This window comes from Lethenteron reissneri, chromosome 53, assembly GCF_015708825.2.
Source record: "Lethenteron reissneri isolate LAM-NWPU_2019-01 chromosome 53, ASM1570882v1, whole genome shotgun sequence".
NCBI classification, from domain to species: domain Eukaryota; kingdom Metazoa; phylum Chordata; class Hyperoartia; order Petromyzontiformes; family Petromyzontidae; genus Lethenteron; species Lethenteron reissneri.
The window spans coordinates 5773715-5801447 of record NC_083831.1 but is presented as its reverse complement, the minus strand read 5'-3'; the positions used below and the strand labels follow the sequence as shown (position 1 = coordinate 5801447).

The window sequence follows — 27733 nt, the reverse complement described above, 5'->3', positions numbered from 1 at the left end:
CTTATCGCCTGGAAATATATAGCAGCCAAAATACTCTTAAACGTGTGACGTTGAATCTAAATGCGGAGGAAAACCCACGCGACCACTTGGAGAGTGAGACACACACACACAACATCGGTGCTCGCTTGCGGCACTTGCCCCAGCAACCTGTTAAAGGCTACATGGGGGGCCTTTGTCTTTTGGTGGCGGCCGTAGGAGGTGGAGGAGCTGCAGCAGCAGGAGGGGGCACGGGGCCCCGGGGGCCGCGCGGGGGAGGAGGAGCGCAACGCCGCGTGCGAGGAGGCGGCCTTCCGCATCCTCGTCACCGAGCAGCGCCTACACAGGTGTGGCCTCGCCGCTCGCCCTCACTCACCGCTCACCCACCCTCGCTCACCGCTCACCCACCCCCGCTCACCCCCAGCGCTCGCCCTGCACGGTGGAGGCTCACAGTGAGGCTCTCTCCGCAGGCACAAGGCCACTGCGCCGCACGTCTACGCGGAGATGGAGCGCAGGCTGCAGAGCGACCCCCGCCTGTCGGCTCTGCTCCAGGACCCGTGAGGTTCCACGCCGGACTCCAACCTACGCCCTCGCCGCTCCAATGGTGGCGGTTGCGTGCTCAATACAGGCTGTGAGCCGTTTACAGACACCGCACCGATTTAGAATGACCTTCTTAACGTTATTGACCTCTCTTAAAACAACCGATTGAATATCGCAACGGCTGCATAGCGGATAAGAGAATACTTGTTGCGATTGGCGGGAGATGCGTAGGGCGTTTGAATTTGAATGTTGTTTCTCTAGAATGTATGCCCATTATTAATTTAAATGTTTCTCTACAATGCATGCCCATTATTCATCATCAGTTACCGGCCGTATTTTGAAGTATTTCCAGCGAGCACACTACCCCGCAAATCTCCTCTGTGAAATCGAGCCGCTTTTATTCAAAAGTCTTGTCCGCGACCTAAACCCGTTCATATAAAACTAACCTGTCATTTTACGAATGCAACATTAACCGCCGCTATTCGCCACGCTACTAAGGGCCGGCGACACCAACCATGGTGCCTGTGCCAGGCTGGGTGCACTGAGGCCATGTGAAGTGTCAGAGGCTGACTGGAAGTATGTTGCAGGACAGGCCCAGGTGTTATGGGTTCACGGATTGAGATGACAGGCGGAATCACGTGACCCGTGCTCCCCGTTACACCGCCAGTTTGTGCAAACAAACACGCAAACTCACGCAGTTGGAGAAACATACCAAGGTTTCCCACGCCCTCCATGTGAAAACTGCACACGCAACTCACATTTTAAAAACGTTATTATGATAAGCACAACACAGCACAAGTTGTATGTAGAACTTCTTGCGCACTGTTCATAACCAACCGTGCTAATTGGAGGTGCAGGGGAAGGACAACAAATTCGCATATTTTTTGTTGAGTATTCGGTTTTTATTCACTACGCTTCAGAGACTAAACAAGCGAATGTTTAAGCACAAAGGAGGGAAAAATGGCACAAGTAGTAGAAACGAATTGAAGCGAGAAAACAAATAAGCTCAGAAGTGAGAGGCACGGGAAGTGTATTTACACCCGATCCGAATCAAAAGTTTAATTTCTAAACACCTTTAAGACGGCAAAGTGTTACCAGCTGCGCGCCTGCAGTTCTGGGGTGTGAGTTTCCTATCATAGGAGACTCCAGTTGCAAAAGACTTCTCCACTTGGTCACTCACTCATTAGCCCACCTACCCACTTTGTAACCTGCTCACCCATACACCCCACCTACACTCACTCACTAGCTCACCTACCCATTCATTCACTCACCCAACAAACCATTCACCCATGCAATAACTAATTCACCCTTCCCACTCATTCGCGCACCAGGTTTGTGTTGTGTAGCTTTGCACGGTTGGCTGGGGGGTTTAAGTCACCCCTGGTGCACCCCGTGTAGGCCTTCTTTATGCACTCAACAGCAGGAAGGAACATGTAAAACTTTCATCAGGTCAAACAGTGCATTAAACCAGAGCAGAGACTGCCATTGCTGGTACCACCCAGGGTAGAGAAAGCGTTAAGAGCTACCAATGTCTTGATGTGGCCAGACTAAATAAACATAATTTGTCTGTCTGCCTGTCTCGGCGCCAACCCGAGTAACTTTAGCTGCACAAAGTCAAACAAGGTCATCATTCGGACCTACAAGTAATTCCAATTGAGCAATTCGTAAACGTGCGTGCGAAACGCCAGAATTCACCAAGAAAGCAAGTGGCTCAGAAGTGGCAGAGCAGCCAGTGGGTTCGTGAACACCCCCTCCCATCTCATTACCTCTGCGTGCGATCCCCTGAGTACGTGTGAACTTTCTCTGCGTACCGCGGTTTGCGGCTCACCTCAGAACATTTATCAACAGGGGTGGAACAAGCATCCCAAAGCAGGATCCTCCTCTTGGCAGCCACGAGGGCTTCCCAGAGGGTCTCGAAGCGTTACCACCACCCTTAACGTTCTCATATTTACTTGGCCAAGTAAATAAATTGGCCGCAATAAAACGTTCCATCTTGGGTAGCACCAAACTCCGAGGCTTAGTCAAAATAACATTTCAAGACAACTGTATAAAAAGCTACGTAAATATTAATGTAACACTCAATAATCGCTGCTGCCGGCACGACGCACCGTGGTGACATTTAAACGCCAGCAAGTGAGGAGCACTCACAAACACCTCGACCGGAGGACGCAGCGGGGAGCGCCGGCCACTGTGCTGGCCAGGTTCCACGATTCGGCACCAGCGGGTCCGCGTGACACAGCCGCAGTTGCGGCCGTGGCAGCCGTCACCCACAGGACCGTCGGTGCCGTTCGCCGGCTCTGCCGCTGGCCCCGTTAGTCGCTGGGCGCCCCTCCGGGTTTGCCGGTGCCGGCCAGCACGGACGCGTGAATGTTGTGGACGACGCGGGTCAGGTAGCGCCACCCGATCGGCACGGCCCTCACCGCGTGGCTCACCTGCTGCTCCACGCTGGCCCCCCGCCGATACACACAGACGGCGGTTAGCGTCGGCAATAGGCGCGAGTGATTACTCACCGCCCACTCATCTACTCGACCATTCGCTCGCTCACACGCTCACTCTTCCGTCCATTCGTCTACTCAACCCACTCGACGACTTGTTCGTGAACAAAAGCACCCACTCGCTCATCTACATATTCATCTACCCATCACCCGCTTGCTCATTTAAACACTCAACCACCCATTCGTTGACCCACTCACCCAACCTCTCACCCACTCATGCTTCCACTCGAAGACACACCGATGATTTGCTCACTTAATAAAATCGTTACAATTGCCTTTTGCGAGCAGATCCATTATTCAACGGCGCCCTATAAATGATTGTGCGAGTGTAATAATCAGTTTCAATACATAAACCCTTACATCCTGATCCATAAGCCTGCTTCGTGACTCTGTCGTGTGCCTCACCCCACTGGGAAGGGGGGGTGGCAGGGGTTGAGATGAGGGACAATGCAGGGAGCGGGGTGGGGGCCGCGAGTACCTGGGCTTGCCGATGAGGGGCCGCACTTCAAACTGCAGCGGCGTGAAGGGGTAGCCGGGCTGCAGCTCAAAGTTGACACGGAACTTGCAGAAGGCCGGCAGGCTGGAGAAGACGCAGCCGAGCCTGTGGGCACAACGACCGGTCACGCACGGGGGCAGCACGGAGTGGCGGCAGCAGCTTCGTGAGATGACGCCAAGCGAGGCGGCAGGGTGCTTCAGGGGTCAGAGACACAGAGCCGGCGCAGGCACAAGGCACCACCAGGAGCCCGAGTTCGAATCCAGTTTTACCACCCGCCTCTTCGCCTCGTTTCCGTGCTGACCCCGTGACATCACGTCTGGTCCGAGGGGCGTCAGCAGTGCCCGGGCTGAACCCACGGACTTGCTACGTGTCGGTTTATTCGTGGATTTGAACTGGCTCCAAACTACCCAGCCTCCCCAACAATGTCAGATTTTAATGCACCACATTGAGATCCTTTTGTTGATTTGCAAGTCATTTGATCGAAAGGGTTGCATTAACTCGATTTATACAAGACATTGCCTTCAGGGTCATATTCATTTCATCAATCACATTCCAAGATCTCGGATAGCGAGCGGTGCGCACTTCCCATCACACCGGCTGCTAGAGCTGTGATGATTCACCTCCCACCATACCAGGCGACGAGACGCACGTCCAGCTGAAGCGATAGGCAGTGTTAGAAGCGACTGGAGTGAGTGATGCTCTGGCAAGTGGCTACCAAAGGGGCCTCCGATCCAGACAACGCAAGAGGGAAAATGCAAGTGGGATTGGTGGACACCCTCTATGGCCCGTCAGGGTCACAAATCTTTGACCGAAATGCATCAATAACTACCCACGCAATTTCCCGCACGCGTCGCGAGCTTAACAACCGATATCAAACAGAAGCGGAATTGATCGGCGTATTATCTAAACCCCACACACCCCGCCCCCCCCCCCCCCGTATCCACGCCTCATCGGACGCAACACGCTGCCGTGCCAACGACCCGACCCGCCGAGCCGCACCTGAGCCCGTCGACAGACGCGCGCACGAGGTCGTAGCGCAGCCCCGTGCCCCCCAGCAGGAAGGCCACGTCCTCGCTCAGCCCCCGCGCCCGCTCCGCCACCAGCGTCAGCTCGTGCAGCACCTGTAGGGGACCCGCGATGGGACGCGGAGGTTTGGTGCGACACGAGGCACAGGCCACAAACACGCAAGTCCATGGGCCCGGACCGCCTGAAGTGGTACCGACAAATGCAGCCATCCCTCCTGGACTTCTGTGAAAAAGCGCTTCATAGCTCATTGGATTCCTCCAATCTAAATAAATATTCTGATTCTGAAGTGGCTCCACTTTCTTTCTGGGGTTCTTAACGGTGAATTCGGTGATAGCCCCTTGAAATGGGTGGGTTGTCAAATGACTCAAGGCTTATTAGGTCATAGAAACCTGTATTTCTTAAGGTTTCGCCACCCTGGATGATACCAACTTCAGCTGTGGCCCATTAGCACGGTTGGCTACATATGGTGCGCAAAGAAGTTCAACATACGTACACGGACAAGCGGCTCGCTCGCTCACTCAAACGCCCACAGATGGCGCTCCGTGGAGTTGGGTGCAGCGGGCACGGCAAGACCGTCGCCATTGGCGGCAGTGTCGGTGAACGCACCTGCGGGAGGTGCAGGCTGCTGCGGTGCTGCGCTGCCCACGTGCAATGGTTGCCGAGCCCCGCCAACAGCAGGCGCTGGAGGAGGCTGGTAGCCTCGGGGAACGGGGAATCTGTGCCGTGTCCCGGTGGGCGAAAGGGGGGGGGGGGGGCAGTTGAGAACGCGTCGGTGGGACGCTATCGGCACCACCGGCGACTTTGTGGTGGCCAGGAAGAGAGCGCCGCAATTTGACCGTCTTCGTCAGAAGCGAATACGACGAGACAAGGCTGTGTCCATTACCCGCGCCGTGTGGTCGTGTCACGTGACGTGCAAGCCATGATGGCAGGGCCAATCATATGGTCACAATCACACCTTTAGCAGCCTACAAATCGTCTTTTATGTGCATTAATACTCCGCCTTAGGTGTGTACGCACAAGAGCCACTTGTTATATGGGTCGCATCTATCATCTCGGACGCGACGAGGCTAGCCGGCGTACACACAGGCGCTAGACGGCTGCTAATTCGTAGGACCGCGAGAGGCTGCAACGGCTTGGGAGAGGCCTTCGTCCAGCAGTGGATCGAACACGGCTGCCGACGCTCGAAGCTCTTACCGCCGAGCTGCCACGTGAGCTGGATGTCGGAGATCTCTCGCATGGGCTGCCCGGCGAACGTGAGGCCGTCTGCGCGAGAGGAGAGGGAGGGGGGGCGCAGGCCCAGGCACGGAAACGTCAGCGGCTTTCGCCGGCACAGAAACAAACAATGCCTTCGTCTGCCTCTGTCAGCCTCGGTCACCATCGATGACTAATATAGGACTTTGCAAAAGGTTATTTTTAGCTCGGCGACTCTCAGGATCAACTTTAACCCTTAGAATCCTAACGGTTCCTTAGGCTGCTGGCTCTTTTTGAGCCTTGGGAAATAACATTGAGCCCTAAGAATCTCTAAAGTGCCTTCACCAGGCGCTCAGTAGAAGTCCCAAGATCAACTTGCGTACAGGTTGTGTATGCAGAACATGTGCTATCACTGCTCATTTCCAAGCAAGTATTCAGGTGTGGAAGCTTTATACGAAAACACAATAAATGTGTTAAGATCTGCTGCTCATGCACTTTCTGATAACAGATGCAATGTACAGATAGAGATTCCATTGATTTCTGTCCCTTTCCCAATTTCTCCATCTTTGTCCCGTTGATGTCGCCTTCCCTTCCTACCAACCCAAACCTTCACCACACCAGCCAGGCAAGTACCCGAGAACAACCCGTGCATCTTAACTCGCCAACCAACCAACGTCAAAGTCTCAACCCTCTCGCTGCCCTGAATCCTGCCCCGAACCCCCGCGACCTCCTGTTCACGTTTCGTTCTCCACGTCTCCATGTCGGGCGATGCCGTGCCCGATGGCGGCGGGTTTACCGATTCGCTTGCCGAACTTGACTTTCGCCTCCAGCGATCCGTGCAGGAAGAGGAACACAGCTTCGTTCTCCTGCCACCACTGCAGCTCCCACCCCGTCAGCCTGCGAGGAATTTATATTATTTTTATTATCACTCTGGTTAAACTCAGGAAAGCCTTGTCAAATCTGAAAACACTTCATCAAGATGGTCCTGCCAAGTTTTCGCAGTAGGGGCCTAAAAAAACTGGTGCGATTGCTGCCTCCCCCCCTTTGCCCCATGCGCGAGGTAAAAAAAACAACTAACTTTGGCCAATTTTCACATTTGGTAAAGCGGCTGAAACACGTCGCTTGGCCCAACCAATTGTCGGAGAGTCCGGCACGACAGGTTTGGCCGCAGCGCATGAATCAGCACAGGGGCAGAGGCCTCCACCACTGCCAGCAGCACCAAAGATCCCCCCCCATATGGCCTTAACAGACTGTTGGGGGGGGGGGGCAAGTACCTCGGGCAAGTAGCATCTATGAAGGCCGGTACGACACAAAGGGGGTGGGTGGCCAGCACCACACCCGGCCGCCTTTATCTCCCCAGTGGCGATATTTACACACTGCACAGGGTACTCATTTCAGGCCGAGTCGACCTAGGGGAGGCCCGGGACCAGTTCAGATAATCGTCACTGGTGTTGGCAATGAGCGGGAATCGAACTCGGGCGGCCGGGTTCGTACCGCTACACCGCTGCCACCAGCATTGCCACCACCACCACCACCACCGCCGCCACTACCACCGACATCACCCGCAGGTGCGAATGTGCCGAGGCCTTCACCTGTGGTACTCGGAGACGCTGTGGACGGGGACGAGGAGCTGCTGCTGCTGCTCACGCAGCGTCTTGGCCACCAGGTTCAGCTCCTTGTGGCGCTCGCGCTGCAGCCTGCAGCCCGGAGCCGATGACTCCGGTCAAACGCGAACGGAACCCGCCACGCGCGCGTGCAGCTCAAGTGGGGAGCGGCGGCGCAGTGGTCTGCGCACTGCGCTACCAACCTGGTGACCCGAGTTCGATTCCCATTCACGGCCAATGTCGATGACATCCCCTAGATCGACTCGGCCTGAAATGCGTACCTGGTGCGGTATATAAACATGAGCACCGAGGAGACAAAGGCGTGTGGGCGTGGTGCTGGCCACCCACCCAGTTGTGTGCCACGCTGGCCTGAATATGTGCTCGTTAACAGGGTTTATGGGGGATCTTTGTCTTGTCAACTGATGATGATATTGATTATGCTTTGGCATGTAGGACCCCATTGAGACCAGAAGACTTTCTTTGAGAATCATGGTATCATCATATCATCACCGCTCATGACAAAATCATCTGGAGCATGCCCCATGACCACGAAGAGAGGCCTTACGTTTCACAGAGACTGCCCGTAGGGAACGATGTTGCTGGAATAATCCCAATTCAGTCGTTTGTGATGTAATGTTTAAAATGCGTACCGTTATGCCGGCGTACAACGGCCTAACTCTTGCGAATGACGTCGCAGGGGTCTTTAACGTCCACTGTGAGTGAACCAGACGGCGCGTAGTAGTAGTATTATGATGGTTAATAACAACGATGATGACATTTCTAACGCGCCAGATTTTTGCAGACAAGTCAACAACTCAAGAGGCACGGGGCCAAGATCAGAGCTGCTCGACGAAAGGCCTGAGACCCAACACAGAGAGAGGCCTTTAGGTGTTTCCTGAAAGTAGTCGGAGTGTATTTAATGCTGCGAATGCACAAAGGGATTAGAGAGTTCCACAACAAGGGGGCGACAGCAGAGAACTGACGTGAGGCTGTAACAGTAGAGTGTATAGTAGTGTAGTGTATAGTAGTGTAGTGTAGTCTATTTTATAGTAGTGTATTTTATAGTAGTCTATAGTGTAGTGTAGAGTAGTGTCATGAATAGTGACGTGAGGCTGTAACAGTTCGAGACCTCGGTGTCCGAAGCCGATTTTTACACTACCGCAGTAATAACCGGGGGCGGCCTGCCAGATGCGAACCTTCCCAAACAAGGGGCCAGCGCACTATCGCTGGGCCATGAGGTCACCGCCAATGCCAACTAAAGGAGCAGAGGGGAGCCACCCTCTGCTCCGGCTCCTTTACCTTTTCACTTCCTTCTTCTCATTTGCCAGCTCCGTCAGTTCTGAAGAAAAAGAACAATAAGTATAACCCGTAAAAACAAAGTTTTTCACTATAAATCCTTTATATGCGTGGCAGCGAACTTAATATAAAGGATTTAAAAATATATTCGCCTGTGGAGGACGTGGGGATCGATCCCGCAACCTTTGGCATGGGAAGCGAGGGCGCTACCAACTGCGCTACTCCACCACGGCCTGTGGAGGGGTTACGCTCTGGGCTCTTATACTGTGACGTTCAGCCAAAGCCAAGAATGAGTTCTTTTGAATATATGTAAAATATTTTTTTTTGCCTAGAAAGTGTAAAATTTTGGGAATTTTTTTTCACGAACATTAATTGTCTGGCACAACGAGTCTGTGTGGAAAATGTCAGCTCGATTGGATCACGGGAAGTGGGTTAAAAAACGACCGAAAGATTTGCACGGTCCTAAGCAAGCAAGCAAGCACGCAAGCAAGCGAACTTAATATAAAGGATTTAAAAAGCCATTGCAATTCTCACATCGCGACGCTCCAATCCTGACGCCTTCTCCAATGCAGCTCTAATCCAAGTCGCTGTACCATCTTATTTATTTTATCGCCGACGAAGACTCGTGCGGGAACACGCAGCCGAGGTGTCCGTCTACTGGATGAGAGCCGTTTGATTTTTGAGCTTAAGTTACGTGCAACCGAGGCCAGTGCGGCCAAATCCAGTGAGATGCAGTACTTCTATGCTCCCACATTTATAATTTCCTGACTTCAGCAACCCGTACTGGCCAGCATGGCAGGTATGGTCAGATAACCCCCCTACCACCCACACGGCACGGGCAAGCCCTCATCCAGCAGTGGATTGTACAGGCTCCACTGGTACATCAACATGTCAGGCACACCAACGCAGTGCTCTATTGATGCTGCCTGCAGAGAGGAGCCCAGCCCACTGAGCCCCACAGCTCATGGAGAGGAGTGGGGGGGAGGGGGACAAGTAGCCAGGGGGGTGCCTGATGTTCCTGGGGCCCCCAAATACCCTACAGGATGCATTGTTTGTTTGTCCAAACTCCCTTACGGTATCGGAGTGATGACCAGTCTTGGCTTACAGACATTTTAATAATTGCGCTAGTTGTCGTTCTGCACTCATCGTTCTATACTCAATGGGGGGGGGGAGCTGGGGCTGTCGCTGAAGCCGGGAGAGGTGACTTCTCAGTGGCCACGGGGAACAGGCGAGGGGGGCAGCGCTGCCGTGGGCCGGGGGGGGGGGCCCTGTACCGTTCTTCTTGTCGAGCAGCAGGGCGCGGCTCGGCACTGGCTCGGCGACGCGATCCTGGTCGTTCCTGGATTCGTCTGCACGGGCAAGCCAGGAGGGCGTCACACACGGCACGATTCGCTCACCGCGTCATCGTCGTCGTCGTCATCCATTCAAGTTGATTCGCAGGCTCACGGTGTGTACGCTGAACCGCGCGCGCAAGAATTCCTAAGCTACGACGAACGGAAAAAATGTCACGTGGATTTATACAGCGTCTAAATGCGACCATATCTCAAGAGATAACAGGGGAGAAGTTGGAGAGTGTGTGGAGGGGAGTAGAGTGAGATGAGAGGGGAGAGGTAGGAGAGTGCGTGGAGGGGAGAAGAGTGAGATGGGAGAGGGGAGAGGTAGGAGAATGTGTGGAGGAGAGTAGAGTGAGATGAGAGGTAAGAGGTAGGAGAGTGCGTGGAGGAGAGTAGAGTGAGATGAGAGGGGAGAGGTAGACAGGGGGCGTATGCATTGAGGTTCGTGGTGAAATTCACCAAGGGGTTTGGATTAGATGTCAATGGTGCAATGAGGAGCCTGGTGGGTATCATTCTTGTCTCACCGTCCATTTGCGCCATGTGGAAGTTGATGTCCTCCAGGGTCTTCTTAGTCTGCTGCACTCGATTCTCCAGAACCTCTAGATGACCCTGCATGGGGGAGTAGAAGGGACGCCCGGTGTGACGAAAGAAGATTCCATTCATATGCTCGCTCCTGGGGGACGGCCAGGTGGCTCAAGAGGTCGGAGTGCTGAGCCGGCACCGCTAAGATCCCAAGTTCAAAACCAGGCAGGCGCGACTGGCTGCGATTAAACTGGGTTCTCTAGAGGTATCCGAGGGGCTCGGAAGTCAGAGTGCTAAACCGGCAACGGCTGAGCTCCTCGGTTCCGAACCAAGCAGGGCAAAGCTGGCTGTGATTAAACCAATTCATTCGAGTCAAAAGGGACCCCTTGCTCTGTTCCGCGCTGGGGACCCACCTGCATTTGTGCGAGCAGCTCCGTCAGCTGCTCCGTGCTGCCACGCGCGTACACGTGCTTCGCCTCATCCCGCAGGCAGTCCCTCTCGGCCCTGAGCTCCGTCAGGAACTCGTCGTGCTGCCGGGGCAAAGACGGCGCGCGCTCGTCAAACACCGCCCCACCGCCAAGCGCCGCCTGCCTCTGTCGCCGCAAGGGGCCCTCGCAGAAGCGACTTGGGAGTGCGCGGAAATTTCAACAGAAAGAACTCAACACACGTTCCGCAAGATCAGACCGTGTCTGTCCACAGTTCGCCGAGCTGCATTGGCTTCCGATTGCCGAACGAATGCGTTATAAGGTCGCACTCATTACACACAAAGTGCTTGCCAAAAATGAACCACAATTCCACCTTGCTGATCTCGTCAAGGAACAGACCATCACGCAAACTCCGGTCATCCTGGCAGCGGCTTTTGGCTAGTCATCAAACAAAGATGGTCACTACATCGCGCGCTTTCAGATGTCCTTCTGCAGCCGTCTGAAACGCTCTTCCTTCCCGTATTAAGAAGCCACTGGAGCTACACACTTTTAAATTTAGATTGAAAACTAACTTCTTTCAAACTGCCTTTTGTGTTCAGTTTGTTGTCCTTCCCCCGCACCTCCGATTAGCGCAGTTGACTACGTACGGTGCAAAAAAAGTTCAACATACATATGAAGTACCGGTGAAGACACTTGACGCCGAGGTTGAGGCACACGGATATTGATTTAACACAGCTCGTATGTGACATACAGCACTGGAGGGGGTATCGGCCCCCTCACCCGACTAGCTAAGGATACACTTCCTAGCTAAGCCTAGCCTGCCTCTTAGTCCTCCACTAATGAGCTAGGGGAGGCTGTCTGGCCCGACACTGGTAAGTCGGGCCCGGTACCCGGAGTCCCAGACCAGCTCTTACAAGAGCACCGGCTCTGGCTCTCGGGACCACGCCACTGGCTCTGTCCTGTCCGGCCCTGATAAGGACATCGAACGAGGGGAGTCCAGGGCTCTATCTAAGACGTCTTCAGTCTTCTTGGTTAGCTTCTAACATAACTGACTCGAGCCCTTATAACATCCCCTTTTATACCCAACCCCTCCTTGAGGGGTGGGGCCCCGGGGGATCGTAACGCCGAACCAGCCCCCCCCCAGGGTGTCTGGCTCGGACGTCGCAGAGGGCATCTCCCTGTGCACACACGTAGCCCCGCCTACTGTGTTTGTTTCCCATAGACTGCCATGCATAACGGCCCTCTCTCTAACACCCCTACACATACAATAACACCGTGGCCTTATATATATAATAGGCGACGTTTCAGGCAATGGCCCTTATTTTCCTCGTTAAAGGGAATGGTGTTCTGGATGAATGTGTTGAGTTTCCTTGTGACTTGTGCGACACCACCCAACGTGGCATCCAGAAATAATTTGTAAAATAAAAAATAGTGTTACCAGGTCGAAATTATTCCACTTTGGTATCCGATTAGCGCAGATTAAGATGCTGGCAGTGATAGGTAAATACAATTTGGAGGCCTTTTCAAATGGTAGGTGCCGTGGGCCGTATGAAATGGAGACAGGCTGCATACAGCCCGTACACCACAAGTTCCCCACCCCTGGAAAGGGTCTCGCTGCAAGAAGGGCCTTGGTTTGATTCCCGACTGGCTTTCTCCGTGGAGTTTGTACATTCTGCCCCTGTTCTGCATGGGTTTCCTCCCATGGCAACAAAAAAACCCAAAAACATTGTTACAGGTATTGGCCAAACATTCCAATGCTGAGAAAGTACCTGCAAATCACTCAATCGGGATGAGACACAGCAGCGATATCACCCCCTACTGCGAAAAAAACTTGGCAGGACCCTCCCGAACAAGTCTTTGAGACTGGGTAAACGAGTGTCAATGTCCCCACCTCCGTCTGCTTGCAACTCATCATCCTCCTGCAGAGCTGCGGGTCCAGCGACTTCAGCAACCGATCTCCACCCTCGCCGGTGAGCCTGGTTCGCAAAGAGGGAGGCAGCGTCGGTAGGCACAAGACGCCGCTCAAGCAGTGGGCCCAGACTTTATCACTTTCAACGCAATGACAGCGCATAACACACCTTGCACAATGTTAAACTAAAACTAAACTATCTGTTTTATTTTACCAGGTAAGGCCCACTGAGCTGGAGAGATGTTAACTACCTCGCCTGGTATACAGGAGGTCGTGGGTTTGATCCCGACCCTGACGCCTGCTCTATATTTTAAGTTTGCATGTTCTCCCTGTGGTCGTGTGGATTTTCCCTTCACATTTAGAATCAACATCATGCATTTAGAGTATTTGGCTAGTGCTATGAATTCCTCCACGATATGCCGCTTCGTGGACATATCATTTGTGATAGCCAAATCACTTCTGAAAAAAAGCTACATAGCTCAGTGGGCCTTACCTGGTAAAATATAAAAAACTTTAGTTTGAATACGTTTAGGAGCCACTGCTCTCGACACTAGAACAGGGGTGGGGAACATCCGGCCCGGCCGTATAAGGTTCACGAAATCATTTGGCAGTTCCAGCCATCACATCAGGAGCGAGTTAATTTAATGTTTGACCAAATATAACAGGCTAAATCTTTAAGTTGATACCTTTGTATGGCCCGCGAATTATGTTATTGGCCCTTGGCAGAAAAAAGGTTCCCCACCCGTGACTAGAACCACGTTCCCTTCGATAGCGCCCCGTCTCACTGTGCCGTCTGCTCCTGGATCCGTCCAAGTTGCTCTTCTTTGGCTCTCATCTTGGGGATGACCACATGCCTCTCCCGCACCGTCCTGCGCAGCCGTTGCCCTCGCTCCTCCTCCTCCTGGGGCTGCCCGAGAGAAACGCAGACGACTCTTGTTATCCGTGGCAATGGGCGGGTAGATATGTACACGTTGAACTTCTTTCGCATCGAAGTCGCCAACAATCGTTTTTATACAATGTTGTACTTATTTAATAGGCCCCAGAGGGATGTTGGACTGAGTCAATCTCCAACAGATATCATGAACCTGAGACATTTTTATGCGAGTCGATCCCCACTGACCAAAAGCTCAAATGAGTTGTGAGATTCAGGGGGGTGGGGTGGGTTCCCTGGAGAAATGGCATCATTATTATTACTATTGTAACTCAAGCAAGTCCAAAGTGATCTTCTATCGGAAGCAATCGTACACCACCGCTACAACGGGTAACAACAACGCGTGGTTACAGCGTGCATGTGGTTACCATGACCATGATCTCGCTATGTCTGGATAGGGCCACGGTGGCTTCGAGCAGCATGTTCTTCATGAAGGCCCGGATGGTGACGTTGCCGTCCACCCAGCCCTGCAGCGCGAAGGGGCAGAAGGGGCAGGTGAGACACGAAGCCACGCGACACCCCGAACTCCACCACACGTCCGGGACCATTTAAGGGGCAACATTTTTAGCCGGGCCGCGGTGCCTACGCACCCCTGCAATGAAGCACCGTGGAAGCAACGAGGGTTTTGTGGACCACACAAACATTGCGAAACTCCCTTCCCGTGGACATCGAGGTGCTATGCCCTGGCGTGAGAGGGAGCAAGAATAAAATGTATCCATGTTTGGGCAGCAACGATTTTTTTTGTTATGAAAAAACGGGCGACAGCAAATATTGCGGGCGACGATGATTGCCGGCGACAATTTACACGAATACTAAACCGGCGTGTCGCGGCCCATGGCTAGCGCTGCATGGCAGGTGCACGAGTAGCATTCAGAGTAGAGTGAATGCATTCGTTTTGTTACCAGGGGTGAAGGGCCGTGTGGTCCACGGGCCAAACAAGTTTGAGCAACACCGGAGCAGAGAATGTAATGAACCAACGGGGGGGGGGGTGGGTGGGGGACGGGGAAGGGGATGGGCAACCTTCACCGCGGCTACGGTAATGGCACACGCGACGCGAGGCTCACCTCGTGGCTTGAGGTGAGGCTGATGTTTTGGCAGGCCTGGGCAATGGCTGGCATGAACCCTGCGCAGAAGAATTGCTGTTTAGCTCTCCAATGTGTTCAAGGCCTGCACTGCGTCTAGTCTCGGCATGACATACGACGTTTCGCTCCACGTGCTGGCAGATTCAGCACGTGGACGTCATGCCGAAGAGTGCACAGCACTACCCAAAACACATCGGAGCACTACACGGAAGGAAAGTCCACGCAGTGGGAACGGTTGTTGTTGCTCCTGGTGTCATTCCAGCCAAGAGGCCAAAAACAAGTTCACGGCTCATAAAATCTATTCGTTTGGTATCCGCCCTTTTCTTATAGCGCAAGGCTCTCTCGGGAGGTGCTACATTTCACAGACACGGTCTGCGGTAGTTTTTTGCTGCAGGTGGCAAAGTTTAACTTCCAGCAATATTGACCCAACACAAGCAAAACTGCTTGAATCCATGCTGGTGAACTGCCAGATGTAATGGGCAAATAGATGGGTACTAGTTCCACGCAGTTATATCACACACAAAACACAAAGTAAAAGAACAATAATGTGGCGGTGCCAACACCACCGCTACAACCGCTACAACCGCTACAACCACGGCTCACCATCAGTGACGATCCTTGAGTTGCCTCCGCTCGGCGAGGCCTGGAGTTCACCGTGTCCGGCAGAGAGGGACAGCTGGAGTGCCGGGAGGAACGTCGGTCCCTCCTGCTCCTTCTCCTCGGGCTCGTCCTGCCACAGGCCCACAATTGCATCAGACTGACAGAGCCCCCCCCCCCCCCTGCCCCCCTCCACCACCACAGCCAGCAATAGGCCCCTGGCAAAAACGCTTTAGACTCTTACCTTGCAACACTACACCATTACAGCAGGCATGTGAGGATGTATTAAGTCGTTAAAATATATTTTTATACCGAATGCCTAAGAAATTCTAATCGTGCCACAGTTTTGGCTCCTTGTGTAATGAATTAGCATTACTCCGAAGGATCCATTAAGTGCCCTTAATCTGGTTCTGAGCAGACAGAGTAGGAGTCTCGGGGGATACAGGGCAGCAGCTGTCATGGAGAAAGGGTAGAGATCACCACGGTGACCAGGTAAAGGTTACCGAGAAGAAAGGGAAACATTTGCAATGGAGACCAGGCAGAAGGGTTACCTCAGACACAGGGCAACAATTACCATAGAGACAGGGCAGGAGTTACCATGGATACAGGGCAGGGGTTACAGTGAAGATGGAGATACAGTTGATGTTTGAGGTGGCCATGTTCTACTTCTATTTTTTTTCCAGGTAATGTCCACCGAGCGATGTAGCTCTTTTTCAGAAGCAACCTGGCCACAAATGAGAACTCAACCAAGTGGCTTATCATCGTGGAAATGTATAGCAGCCAATAACTCTAAACGCATGTTTCTAAAGATGGGGACAGGGTTACCGTGGAGACGGGGGCACGGTTACCGTGGAGACGGGGGCACGGTTACCGTGGAGACGGGGGCACGGTTACCGTGGAGACGGGGACGCGGTTACTGTGGAGACGGGGGAAACGGTTACCATGCAGGCGAGTGTATCCCCGTCCCTGTCGCTGCGTCGCCGCTTGCCGCCGCCGCCGCCGCCGCTTTCCTCCGTGGCGCGCTTCCCCTGCGCCGCCGCTTGGCACGCCGTACCCCCACCTCCCGTGTGCTCCTCCAGCTGCCCCGTCCACAGCTCCTGCTGCCCAACAGTTGAAGCTGCGCAGCGGCGAAACGTAGCGGTCGGGGGGGGGGGGGGCATGCGAGTGAAATCAATTGAACGTCGATTCTTAGCAAAGAGATGTGCGCGTGACGATTTGCCAAACAAAAAAATAATAAAAAAACGCACCCGCAAATTAAATTTGCCAACTTTTAAAAATGACACCGTAAATTACTCGGCTGGGACTACACATTGCAACATCGCACCCGACTGGGAATGTACTCCGAAACGTGCCCATGAAACACCAGCGGCGCCTTCCCTTCGCGATCATAGCCTTGCCCTATAACAGGGGTCGCCAACCAAAATAACAAGAGCAGACATTTTTTTCGAATTCTGTAAAAAAAAAAGATACTTCAAGAGGCACAACGCACGTTGTGAATACAAGACGGTGTATCCTTAACAAGTCACGAAGCACTCCTGAAAGAGCCGCACGCGGCTCTGGAGCCACGGGTTGCCGACCCCTTGCGCTATAAGAACGGCATGAATACCAAACACCCTCTCCTCTCACCGCACTCACCCGGCAAAGTCTCGTCTTGCATATTGTACGAGGTGTGGAAATCACCGTGGGTGACTGCCTGCTGGGATCCGGCCTTCTCTATCTCGGACACCACCTTCAGCGCCTCCTCACACAGGTGCCCACCTGCCAACGCCAACACCCGCACCCATTGTGGATTGACAAGACATAGACCTGGCAAAGTGGCCATTGAGACAACAAGGCTAGACATATGCAAGGGTCGTGTAAGGACACGGGGTGGTGTAAGGGCACGTAGGACTCCCTTTCACGCATACACATTTATACACACACAAAGATAGATCCGTCAGTGTAGTCTTACAAACTGTGGGGGAAATTTCTGTTAGAGAGCACCTATTATCATCAGTAAAAGGGGTATTTGTACGCGCCCCTGAGTTTGTTGTCTCTTCGAGAGTGAATGAATGCTGCGAGCATTGCACAATTGAAATTATAAGTATTATCGGTGCAAACAAGACAAAAAAAGAATCAAATCTTGAATCGAGTCACAGCCCTGAACCATAACAATTATTCGAATAGCTGGGTGGCGCGGGGGGCGAATCGCGACACGTCCAGTAGCAGTTCCCCTTGCAACTTTCCCAGACTCGGAGCGCTCTCAAACCCACCCTGCAGCGCCATCTCCATCTCCAGGTCTGCGAGCTGGACCTGCTTGGTAAGCAGCGGCATCAGCTGGCCGAGCCGGTCCGAGGTGGTTAGCCTCCTGTTGCTCGCCGTGGCGTCGTCGTCGTCGCCGCCGCCCGCCCCCCTCGCTCGCGCCGCTTGCAGCATCGACAGCCGGCGTCGCACGGCGCGCGTGCACTCGGGCGTCAGCGCCATGGCGGACGAGTAGCGCCTGCCAAGCAGGATGTCCGTGTGGGGCCGAGTGTCCCCGTCGGCGGAGGCGAACGGCAGCAGCATGGTGGCGCGCCGGTGGGTACCGTGCTCGCCCGCACCCGGCTGCTTGCGCTGCAGCTGCTGCTCGTGGAGGGTCATGAGCGACAGCCTCTTGTCCAGCTGCTTTCTCAGCAGGAAAGTCGTGGGGTTGTCCGTTGGTCTTGCCGCCGCCACCTCCGTCACGGCGGCATCGCATTTCATCTCCAGACGAGCGCTACTTGGCTCCACCGATAATGCCGCCGGCTCCTTTACTGGCGACCCCAGAAGTTCCTTAGGGACCTTGTCCGTTCTGCTTTCGAATACGCCTGCACCAGCCAACTTTACTTTGTTTTCTTCTGCGCCCAAATGGCCAGACTTGCCGAGTGAGCTCACCTCCTCGATGGCTTTCGGCTGCGCCCTCGCCGGCAGCTCGGCCGCCTCCAGCAACTTCCCCGGCTCCACCGACTCGGCGTCTCGCGCGACCGTGCAGAGCCGCGGAATCGTCACGTTGTTCGCCGCAGCGGCCCGGACGATCGGCTCGGTGTCGGCCGCCGTAGTGCGTCCCTCGCCGTCCGTCCTTGCCCACTGATGCCCATCCCCTCTGGCCTCTCCACTGTCTCTCCCTGCCCCGGCCTGCCCACCAAACTCTGCGGTCGCCACCGGTTGTTCCATCGTGATGGGGCGATTGGACCGTGTGCTGCCCTCATGCACACCACGGCCACCATCAGCTGCGGCCGCACCACTTCCACAAGGCCGGATTTCGACCTCCTCCGGTGGCGAAGCTCGCCGGTCTCCGACGCTCACGTGCTTAGGTTCTACTCGAGCCGGCTGCGGGTTGCCGAGCAGTTGTGTCGTCTCGCATTCGATGATCGCGCTGCTGCTGTTGCTGATGCTCTTCGGCGCCACGACATTGCTCTTGGCGCCACCGGTCTTCTTGGTGTTCAAAGCTCTCGGTGGCTCATTAGTCGTGACACCCCGCAGCCCCTCTCCAGTGATCGCCACTGTTTGGCACCTCGCGACCTCCACCTTGTCCTCGTCGTGAAATATTACAGTTCTGTTTCCACGCGGCGCAACGTTGGATGGCCGAGCTCGCAGCTCCTGTGTGGCAGCATTGTAATTTTCTGCGAGAGGTCTAGTAGTTACATCGTTACGAATTACCGCGGTGTGGCTTCTTGTCATCTCCATGTCAGCTTCTTCGTACTTCTCTCCGAGAGATCTTGTTGGCTCGTTACGAATCACTACGGTGTGACTTTTGGTCATCTCCATGTCAGCTTCTCCATACTTCTCTCCTAGAGATATTGTTGGGTCGCTACGAATCATCGCTGTGTGGCTTCTTGTCATCTCCATGTCAGTTTCTTCGTACTTCTCTCCTAGAGTTCTTGTTGGCTCGTTACGAATCACTACGGTGTGACTTTTGGTCATCTCCATGTCAGCTTCTCCATACTTCTCTCCTAGAGATCTTGTTGGGTCGCTACGAATCACCGCTGTGTGGCTTCTTGTCATCTCCATGTCAGTTTCTTCGTACTTCTCCCTGAGAGATCTTGTTGGGTCGTTACGAATCATCGCTGTGTGGCTTCTTGTCATCTCCATGTCAGCTTCTTCGTACTTCTCCCCGAGAGTTCTTGTTGGGTCGTGACGGATCATCGCTGTGTGGCTTCTTGTCATCTCCATGTCAGCTTCTCCATACTTCTCTCCTAGAGATCTTGTTGCATCGCTACGAATCACCGCTGTGTGGCTTCTTGTCATCTCCATGTCAGTTTCTTCGTACTTCTCCCTGAGAGATCTTGTTGGGTCGTGACGAATCACCGCTGTGTGGCTTCTTGTCATCTCCATGTCAGTTTCTTCGTACTTCTCCCCGAGAGTTCTTGTTGGGTCGTGACGAATCATCGCTGTGTGGCTTCTTGTCATCTCCATGTCAGCTTCTCCGTACTTCTCTCCTAGAGTTCTTGTTGGCTCGTTACGAATCACTACGGTGTGACTTTTGGTCATCTCCATGTCAGCTTCTCCATACTTCTCTCCTAGAGATCTTGTTGGGTCGCTACGAATCACCGCTGTGTGGCTTCTTGTCATCTCCATGTCAGTTTCTTCGTACTTCTCCCTGAGAGATCTTGTTGGGTCGTGACGGATCATCGCTGTGTGGCTTCTTGTCATCTCCATGTCAGCTTCTTCATACTTCTCCCTGAGAGATCTTGTTGGGTCGTTACAAATCACCGCTGTGTGGCTTCTTGTCATCTCCATGTCAGTTTCTTCGTACTTCTCCCTGAGAGATCTTGTTGGGTCGTGACGGATCATCGCTGTGTGGCTTCTTGTCATCTCCATGTCAGCTTCTTCATACTTCTCCCTGAGAGATCTTGTTGGGTCGTTACAAATCACCGCTGTGTGGCTTCTTGTCATCTCCATGTCAGTTTCTTCGTACTTCTCCCTGAGAGATCTTGTTGGGTCGTGACGAATCATCGCTGTGTGGCTTCTTGTCATCTCCATGTCAGTTTCTTCATACTTCTCCCTGAGAGATCTTGTTGGGTCGTTACAAATCATCGCTGTGTGGCTTCTTGTCATCTCCATGTCAGCTTCTTCGTACTTCTCTCCTAGATATCTTGTTGGGTCGCTACGGATCACTGCTGTGTGGCTTCTTGTCATCTCCATGTCAGCCTCATCGTAATTCTCCCTGAGAGATATTGTCGGGTCGCTACGAATCACTACGGTGTGACTTTTGGTCATCTCCATGTCAACCTCGTTGCCTTCAAACCCGATCGTGACATCGTGACGCGGCGGCTGGTCTTCTCTCGGCGCTGACCTTCGCGGGGTCGCGTGCTCGGCCTCCCTGAGCCCAAACGGCGTGCGACTCCCGGCCAAGTCCACCGCTTTGGGAACGTACGTAGACTTATGCCCGTACGGCACGGAAGCCTTCACCCCACCAGGCTGCGTCTCTACCTCCTCTTGCGTCCGGATCACGACCGTGTGACTGCGAGTCATCTCCATCTCCTCCTCTGCTTCTCCCCCCCTTTTCCCGTTCGCCGGCGCCAGGAAGGGAACAGAGGGCGGGCAATAGGGGTCGTCGCGCCGTGTCTGCGGCTGGACCGCCGTGCGTTTGTTGCGCAAGGGCTCAACAAAGTCGCCCTCAATGAGGGCAGTGACGCCGACCGTCATGTCCATCGCGTCGTCCTCGAAAATGGCAGTGCGGTCGAGCATGGAGTGGGGGACCCCTGCGGGAAAAGCGGGCACGTCGCCCTGCGTCGGCTTCGGCGGCGCTGGTCGGTTCGCCTGGGCGACGGTGCTCGGCCCGACGTCAGCCAGCCCCTCGCCCGCGCAGAACGGATCCGAGAAGAAGCGGTGTCCGCCAGGCTCCGGCTTGCCCCTGTTGAGCCTCTTCAACGTTTCTTGGGGGACACAACGTGGCGATGGGGAAGCTAACGTTAGTTTAACGATTCATAAACCCGGGGTTCCGTAATGCTCTGCATGGATACTCGGAAGTATTTCATTTCCGGCAATAAGGGTAGCGCTCGAGCAAGGTGCGCGAGCTGCAGTAAGACAATGAGGGTCAGACAGCTGGGCAAGGTGAAGGCAAGCCTTCGGTCAATTTTGCCACTTTTCAACAGGGTAAGTCCCTTAGAGTAACATAACTTTATACTAAGGTTTTGTTCACGTTGGATAATGTTCACGAGCGTTACCGTAGTCCCCCGCCCTTGCCGCCCATTCCAAACAGACGGAGAGTCGGCCAGGCATATGGAGACAGCTCGTACATTAATGGCTGTAAGAGTAAAAAATAACGGCCATGATGCATCAAAATAGTTTATCAAGCTGAATTTTACAGTATTTGCATATAAAAGGAGAATTAAATGGTTTCCCCACTCACCAGGCACGATGGGTTAGGGTTAGGATTTATGAACATGGATAATCACGCGTGTCAACGTTGCTCGTTTTAAACACAGGGCTGCTTGCTGCACCTTTGAAGTCGATCTTTTCAAACTTGGCTGCCCCAGCTGGGGCCTTTGCTGCTGCCGGAATAATCGGAAGATCCTCTCCATCCTGTGGAAACAATAAAAAAAACAACCTCCAGCTTTGTGTCCTCAACCTCCCACATCGAATCAACTCGGCTGATCGTGTCCTCGTTTGTGGGGTGAAGTTTTGCTGCCACCCATAAATAATTTGCGGACATTCGTCACCGAGCAGGACATACCTTCTCTCTACCTCACTATGTAAACCTACAAAGTAGTGAACCACTGAAAACTCTATGCAAGCCCGCGAGTCTCGATGCGAGTCACGATGCGATACCACATGGCAGTGAACCACTGTGAACTTTAAAAACTCAACGGAGGCATCGAAGCAATTCACTGCATGTCAACTCTGGATACCTGGTGTATATTTGGAGTTTACGTGTCTCTCTCCCCGTGGTCATGTGAATTTTTCTTCAGCTTCTCCTAGTTTTCCCTCCACATTTAGAAGCATGCATTTGGAGTATTTGGCTGCGATAAATTTCCACATGATAAGCCACTTCATTAGGCTATCATATGTGGCCAGGTCGTTTCTGAAAAAGAGTTATATAGCTCAGTGGCCCTTTTCTGGTAAAATAAAAAATAAAGTTAGTTATAAATTCATCTGGACATGGACTTGTAAGCTGCTATTCATCATTTTGCACGCAGGAGAACAGATGGGATCGAGAAAGGTGTGAATGGTTTTCTCCATAAAACTAATTTCCCCTCCTGCCGTAGCTACAACAGCAAGGTTGGGTCCTGCTTGGCTCGGAGCAGAGAGGAGAAACTGCTGACCTCGGTGAGTTGGGCTGGGTTCTGGATGGGCCCATGCAGCAGAGTGTCCAATCCTAAGCCACACACAAGTACACACGGTCACACGCTTGTAACTGCCGAGACATTTCGTTCGCAGATTATGAGCCTCCTGACATAGAGCGACCAACAGAGTTTGACTGGATGGCTATGCGGTCTCACATTGGCCGTGTCAGAGACGTTGAGTCAGTGCCGCGGAGTTCTTGGTTTCAAATTTGGGTTTCAAACACTCATGATTAAATTGGGTTATCGAGTATCGTTGACAGCTTCGGCATGGTCAATGACGGCATAAAAAACTTAGCATCTTGTTAAATATCGGTTTTCACTTCATTTAGCTTATTTCAGCTCTGAGGATTAAACTGTACTATTTTCATTTTACCAGGAAAGGCCCACTGAGCTATAGAGCTTTTTCAGAAGCGACCTGGCCACAAATGATAGCGCAACGAAGCGGCTTATCTTGTGGAAATGTATAGCAGGCAAATACTTTAAATGAACGTTTATAAATGTGGAGGAAAAAACCGGAGGACCCGGAGAAAAATCCCCGCGACCACGGGAAGAAACACACAAACTCCAAATATACAGGCATCAGGGTCGAGATCGAACCCACAACCTCCTGTATACCAGGCAAGGTGGTTAACATCTCCCCACCGTGGCACCCATAAAACATTTATAAATAAGTTTGTCATGTGACAAACATTCGTCTACCGCAGGGCGTATGGAAAAGTGCATCGCCTCTAAGACGGGTCTCTTGTAGGTATCTCAGAAGCAGTTGTGACATCTGCTTGTGTGGCACGTGCATTAACATCGTGGGGGGGGGGGCAGGTCGTAGTCTTACCTGCTATCTTCTGCCCCACAGGAAGGCTGCACACACGCGCACGGAGAAAGAACGGAGGTTCATTAGCTCAGCCCACAGCTAGCGTAGCTTCCATTCAAGCAGTATTCGTTTACGACAGCCACCTCACCTTGCGTCCTCACAGAGACCAGCTTCAACCTTCCCTGGAGGTTCACCATCTGTTTAAAGACAAAACGGTAATTAATTTTCCACAAAAGCCTTTCACGGCCTCAGGACGCTTACACTCCAGGACAGTCCCGCAACAGGATGGTTGGGCTAACTTCTTCATAAAAGAGCGTTTGGCTTCTTGTGGGAGGAAACCAATGTAACCGGAGAATACACACCACACATACTGGAGGATAACTCTCGACGACGCACACAGATGGCTCCACCACAAGCCAACTTGCTGTGTTGTCATCTCCGTGTAAACTAGGGGGTCGGCAACCTGCGGTTCCAGAGCTGCATGTGGCTTTTTATGGACTGCCTCGTGACGTAATCTATGTGTGTATTCACATTGCATTGTGGCTCTTGAAATATTGAGTTTTGTACCAAATTATAAAAAAAATGCCCACGTTATGTTGGTTGCCGACCCCTGGTGCAGATTGTAATGTGGAACGATGTTGCAAAATAAGTTGCAGTGTCTAACATAGGACATTTCTGAACACTTGCAGAACACAACAAAAGCAACAAGATAGTTCGGCAAGGTGACTTCGGCATTACACTCATGATACATGCGTCAAATCGTGCGCTTTAAAAATCTATTGTGTAGAATTGATCCTAATCAGTCAACAAGTGATCATCCTCACAGGCTAGCTCTATCGTTAGCCGCTTCTCAGTCATGGATGGTTAGTACCAGAGGTGTGGACTCGAGTCATGTGACTTGGACTCGAGTCAGACTCGAGTCATGAATTTGATGACTTCAGACTCGACTTGGACTTGCATAACAATGACTTTGTCCCACCTCTGAGGTGTGGACTCGAGTCATGTGACTTGGACTCGAGTCAGACTCGAGTCATGAATTTGATGACTTCAGACTCGACTTGGACTTGCATAACAATGACTTTGTCCCACCTCTGGTTAGTACCCAAGCAGGCGCAAACATACCAGCAAGTAAATGTATTACTTTAATAAGGGAAAAAATACATACAGGCGACGCATTCCAGGTCATAACCCGCATTCTACAAAGTATGGTTATATAGCCAAACTCATGTTTTTTATTATCTGTGTGCTTCTTTCATGTGGATCATTCCTCTGCTTCATTACTCTGGATTATTTAAAATTTACCGTATATTAGATTTTCCATTCAATCTGCGTATGGAAAAGTAAATTTTTTAATTTCTCGGTTCACACCCAGACAAGGAAAAAAACGTAATCCTTCTTGATTATTAAAAGTAATCGTGACGGAAAATCGCATGGGTGGCGAATCGTTCCACGCTTGGCAACAAGCATGGCTTTGTTAGTGAAATGATTGTTTGCGTAAACTTACCAACGCTGACACCAAGAAAAGTCGTCTCTGTGTTGAATTCTCTGCAAGAGTGATGCATAACAGAGTTACCTATGCAACTTCACACAAACAGACATAATAGTTAATTTACAGATTGTCATACATTATAGCTTTTCTCCCAATTAGCTCGCTCTTGGCTATCCACAGGTGGTTTTTATCTGGGATGCAAACAACCACGCTTACAAAAACTGAAAAACACTCCTGACGATTTAATTATTAGTTGCTTCTCACTTACCAAGGATCAGTCACTCAATTACCCATGTGACCACGAAAAAAAATTCAAGTAAAGCAATAACTCTAAGGCACAATTAAAGCAAATGCACATTCTACAGCTTCACCCCCATTGTATGTGGGTACACAATTACAGTATTATATGTCGTTAGCCTAAGTTACAAGTTTTGTGTTATCCGAGTTAAATCCAGACTCCCATTTCCACCTCACCCTGGATAATCAAGGGGTGATGAATTCTAGCAGTGAGCATTGCACCATATTGCATCAGATGTCAACTTTGCAACCACTAGATGTGGTGTCATTAATGGACAGAAGGCATGGTGTCCATCAATGACATTGGCCATGGTGACCCCTTGACCTTGATTTTTAAAGCAGGCTGCGTAACCCAGCGGGAAGCACTCTCTTACTTCACGTGGTCTGTTGTGGCGAAGCTGACCCTCCGCGAAAGCTTCAAAGACTTCCTGCGCACCATCGTGTCTGCCTGCTGGGGGTGAAGGGAAAACGTCGCACGAAAGTTACGTGGTGTGAATCATCAGCGGGGGGGCATCACGAGCATAACTTTTCCACCTCGCATCGCACCGGTGCGGACTTGAAAGGACGGCAGATCCGCCGCCTGCTACGTTACCATTTTATTGTCATCTCGCTCTTCCAAAACCGGTTTCTCCGGGACTTTCAGGATCTGTGGGGAAGGAGACGGGGCGTCCATTAGCGACACGGCACAGCACACCGAGGGTGCCATTGTGGGGTTGGAACACATCCAGCGAGCACCAGACAATATTTCCAATCAGTCGGTCCTAACGTCGAGGGGTCAACATACTCAGCCACCAGTGAAATCTCAGTTCGGGGTCAAATGGCAAACTTATGAAAGCAGCGTTGAAACCCAACTTCGACAGTGGCCTCGCAATAAGGCTGCTGCAAGATGACAACCATGTGGAATATTTTACGATATGTCAACGATAACTGTATCGTTCAGTTTGCAAAACATCGTTGCTATATCACACCTCACAATTTTTTTTCGAAATAACACAAGAGTTAAAGTTCAAAGTTAATTTATTAGGTATAGCCCTGTGAGCCATTCGGCTCTTGAATCGGGTGCAACCGCAACAAACAAAAAAACATGAACAAGAAAATATCTTAAAGTGACTATGTGCAAACAGAAAATCCAAGAAAAGAGTTGTAAATAAACAGCTTTATTACCCATTAAACGTGCTTATTTTCATCAATTACAACTTAAAGCATAGCCTATTGTTGTAGTTAATTTGATTTAATTGCTTGTGTTTCTGACAGTTCTAAGTGTTACAGATTGTCACGTTGCAAATATTAAAAGACTGATGGCACTCTTATGGAGAGTGCACTGCAAGTTTAACTTTTTGGACTCCTCACATTCATATTTGAGGTACAGCAAACCAACACGTGACATATAACCGCAGTTATTCGGAAACCGATACGGTGATAAATAATCGAATTGTGAACTTCGACACCGTAACAAATTGTTATCGTGAAAAAACAACTATCCTGGCACAATCCCCATCAGCAGGCGAACTTCACACTGGCCTCGTTCAACCCTGGCAGGGCAGGGGGGGCATCGCAGCCTGCCACTTGGTCAAAAAGCACACCACAGCAGAAGAGGCGCTTACCGAAGAAAGCCTCTTCCTGTGGTTCGCCTGCGAGGCTTGCGCGCTGCAAAACACACAACACACACACGACCGAGTTGGACAAGGGGTTGGTCACACAAAGACAGTCGTGGCGGGAAAGGGCTGACAAGAGATGTGGGTGCTGCGTGTGGATAGGGAATGGGGGAGAGGTAGTTCGAGGGTACACGAAACCTGTTCTCGCTCTCGTCGTCGTCGGCAAACATCTCCGCTGATTTTCCTACAAACAGAGGAAACGGACTGTGATCGCCATCGTTTACGATCATTGGCATCGCGATCACCATCATTGCTCACGTCAGAACACTTCTCACCCCCCCCCCCCCCCCATATGCGAGTCTGAATAAAAGTTAAGGGGCAGCATACTCATCATTGATAAGATCTTGCAATCCATAGCTCAGCAAGCATCCACTACTCCTGACCGTGTACAGCTACCTCCACTCCGATTGTATACTTGACAGCTTGAGTCCCTGTATCCCCTGAGTCCCTGTGTCCCCATGAGTCCCAATTTCCCCATCTCCCTGAGTCCCAATGTCCCCATCATCTCCTTGAGTCCCAATGTCCCCATCATCTCCTTGAGTCCCAATGTCCCCATCATCTCCCTGAGTCCCAATGTCCCCATCATCTCCCTGAGTCCCAATGTCCCCATCATCTCCCTGAGTCCCAATGTCCCCATCATCTCCTTGAGTCCCAATGTCCCCATCATCTCCTTGAGTCCCAGTGTCCTCATCTCTTCCAAGCCTCAATCTCCTTGAGTTTCCGTGGCATGGCCCCCGTACCGCTGGGAAGGCCGAGCACGACCAAGACTTGACC

The 27733-nt window shown here is 52.1% G+C and overlaps 2 protein-coding genes across 2 annotated transcripts in view; one reads left to right on the top strand and one right to left on the bottom strand.

Annotated features, from left to right (window-relative positions):
- DRC7 (dynein regulatory complex subunit 7) overlaps positions 1 to 3378 on the top strand; it is a 17523-nt gene extending 14145 nt beyond the window's left edge. Inside the window, exons 16-17 of the mRNA XM_061573669.1 lie at positions 196 to 323; positions 447 to 3378. Of these exons, the coding sequence (XP_061429653.1) occupies positions 196 to 323; positions 447 to 537 (219 nt within the window). The 3' untranslated portion in view covers positions 538 to 3378. The remainder of the gene's footprint in view (positions 1 to 195; positions 324 to 446) is intronic.
- KNL1 (kinetochore scaffold 1) lies at positions 2814 to 27733 on the bottom strand. The gene is made up of 29 exons (XM_061573640.1): positions 27700 to 27733; positions 27098 to 27143; positions 26909 to 26951; positions 25897 to 25950; positions 25679 to 25755; positions 25023 to 25063; positions 23667 to 23715; positions 23540 to 23565; positions 22690 to 22742; positions 21868 to 21949; positions 17677 to 21300; positions 17060 to 17182; positions 16366 to 16541; positions 15431 to 15557; positions 14810 to 14868; positions 14114 to 14212; positions 13600 to 13721; positions 12797 to 12881; positions 10894 to 11010; positions 10483 to 10567; positions 9899 to 9973; positions 8628 to 8667; positions 7317 to 7421; positions 6521 to 6621; positions 5728 to 5796; positions 5140 to 5249; positions 4507 to 4628; positions 3490 to 3612; positions 2814 to 2961 (listed from the first exon to the last, which is right to left on the bottom strand). The coding sequence occupies exons 2-29, from the start codon at positions 27127 to 27129 to the stop codon at positions 2829 to 2831; spliced, it is 5952 nt and encodes a 1983-aa protein (XP_061429624.1). The 5' UTR covers positions 27130 to 27143; positions 27700 to 27733; the 3' UTR covers positions 2814 to 2828.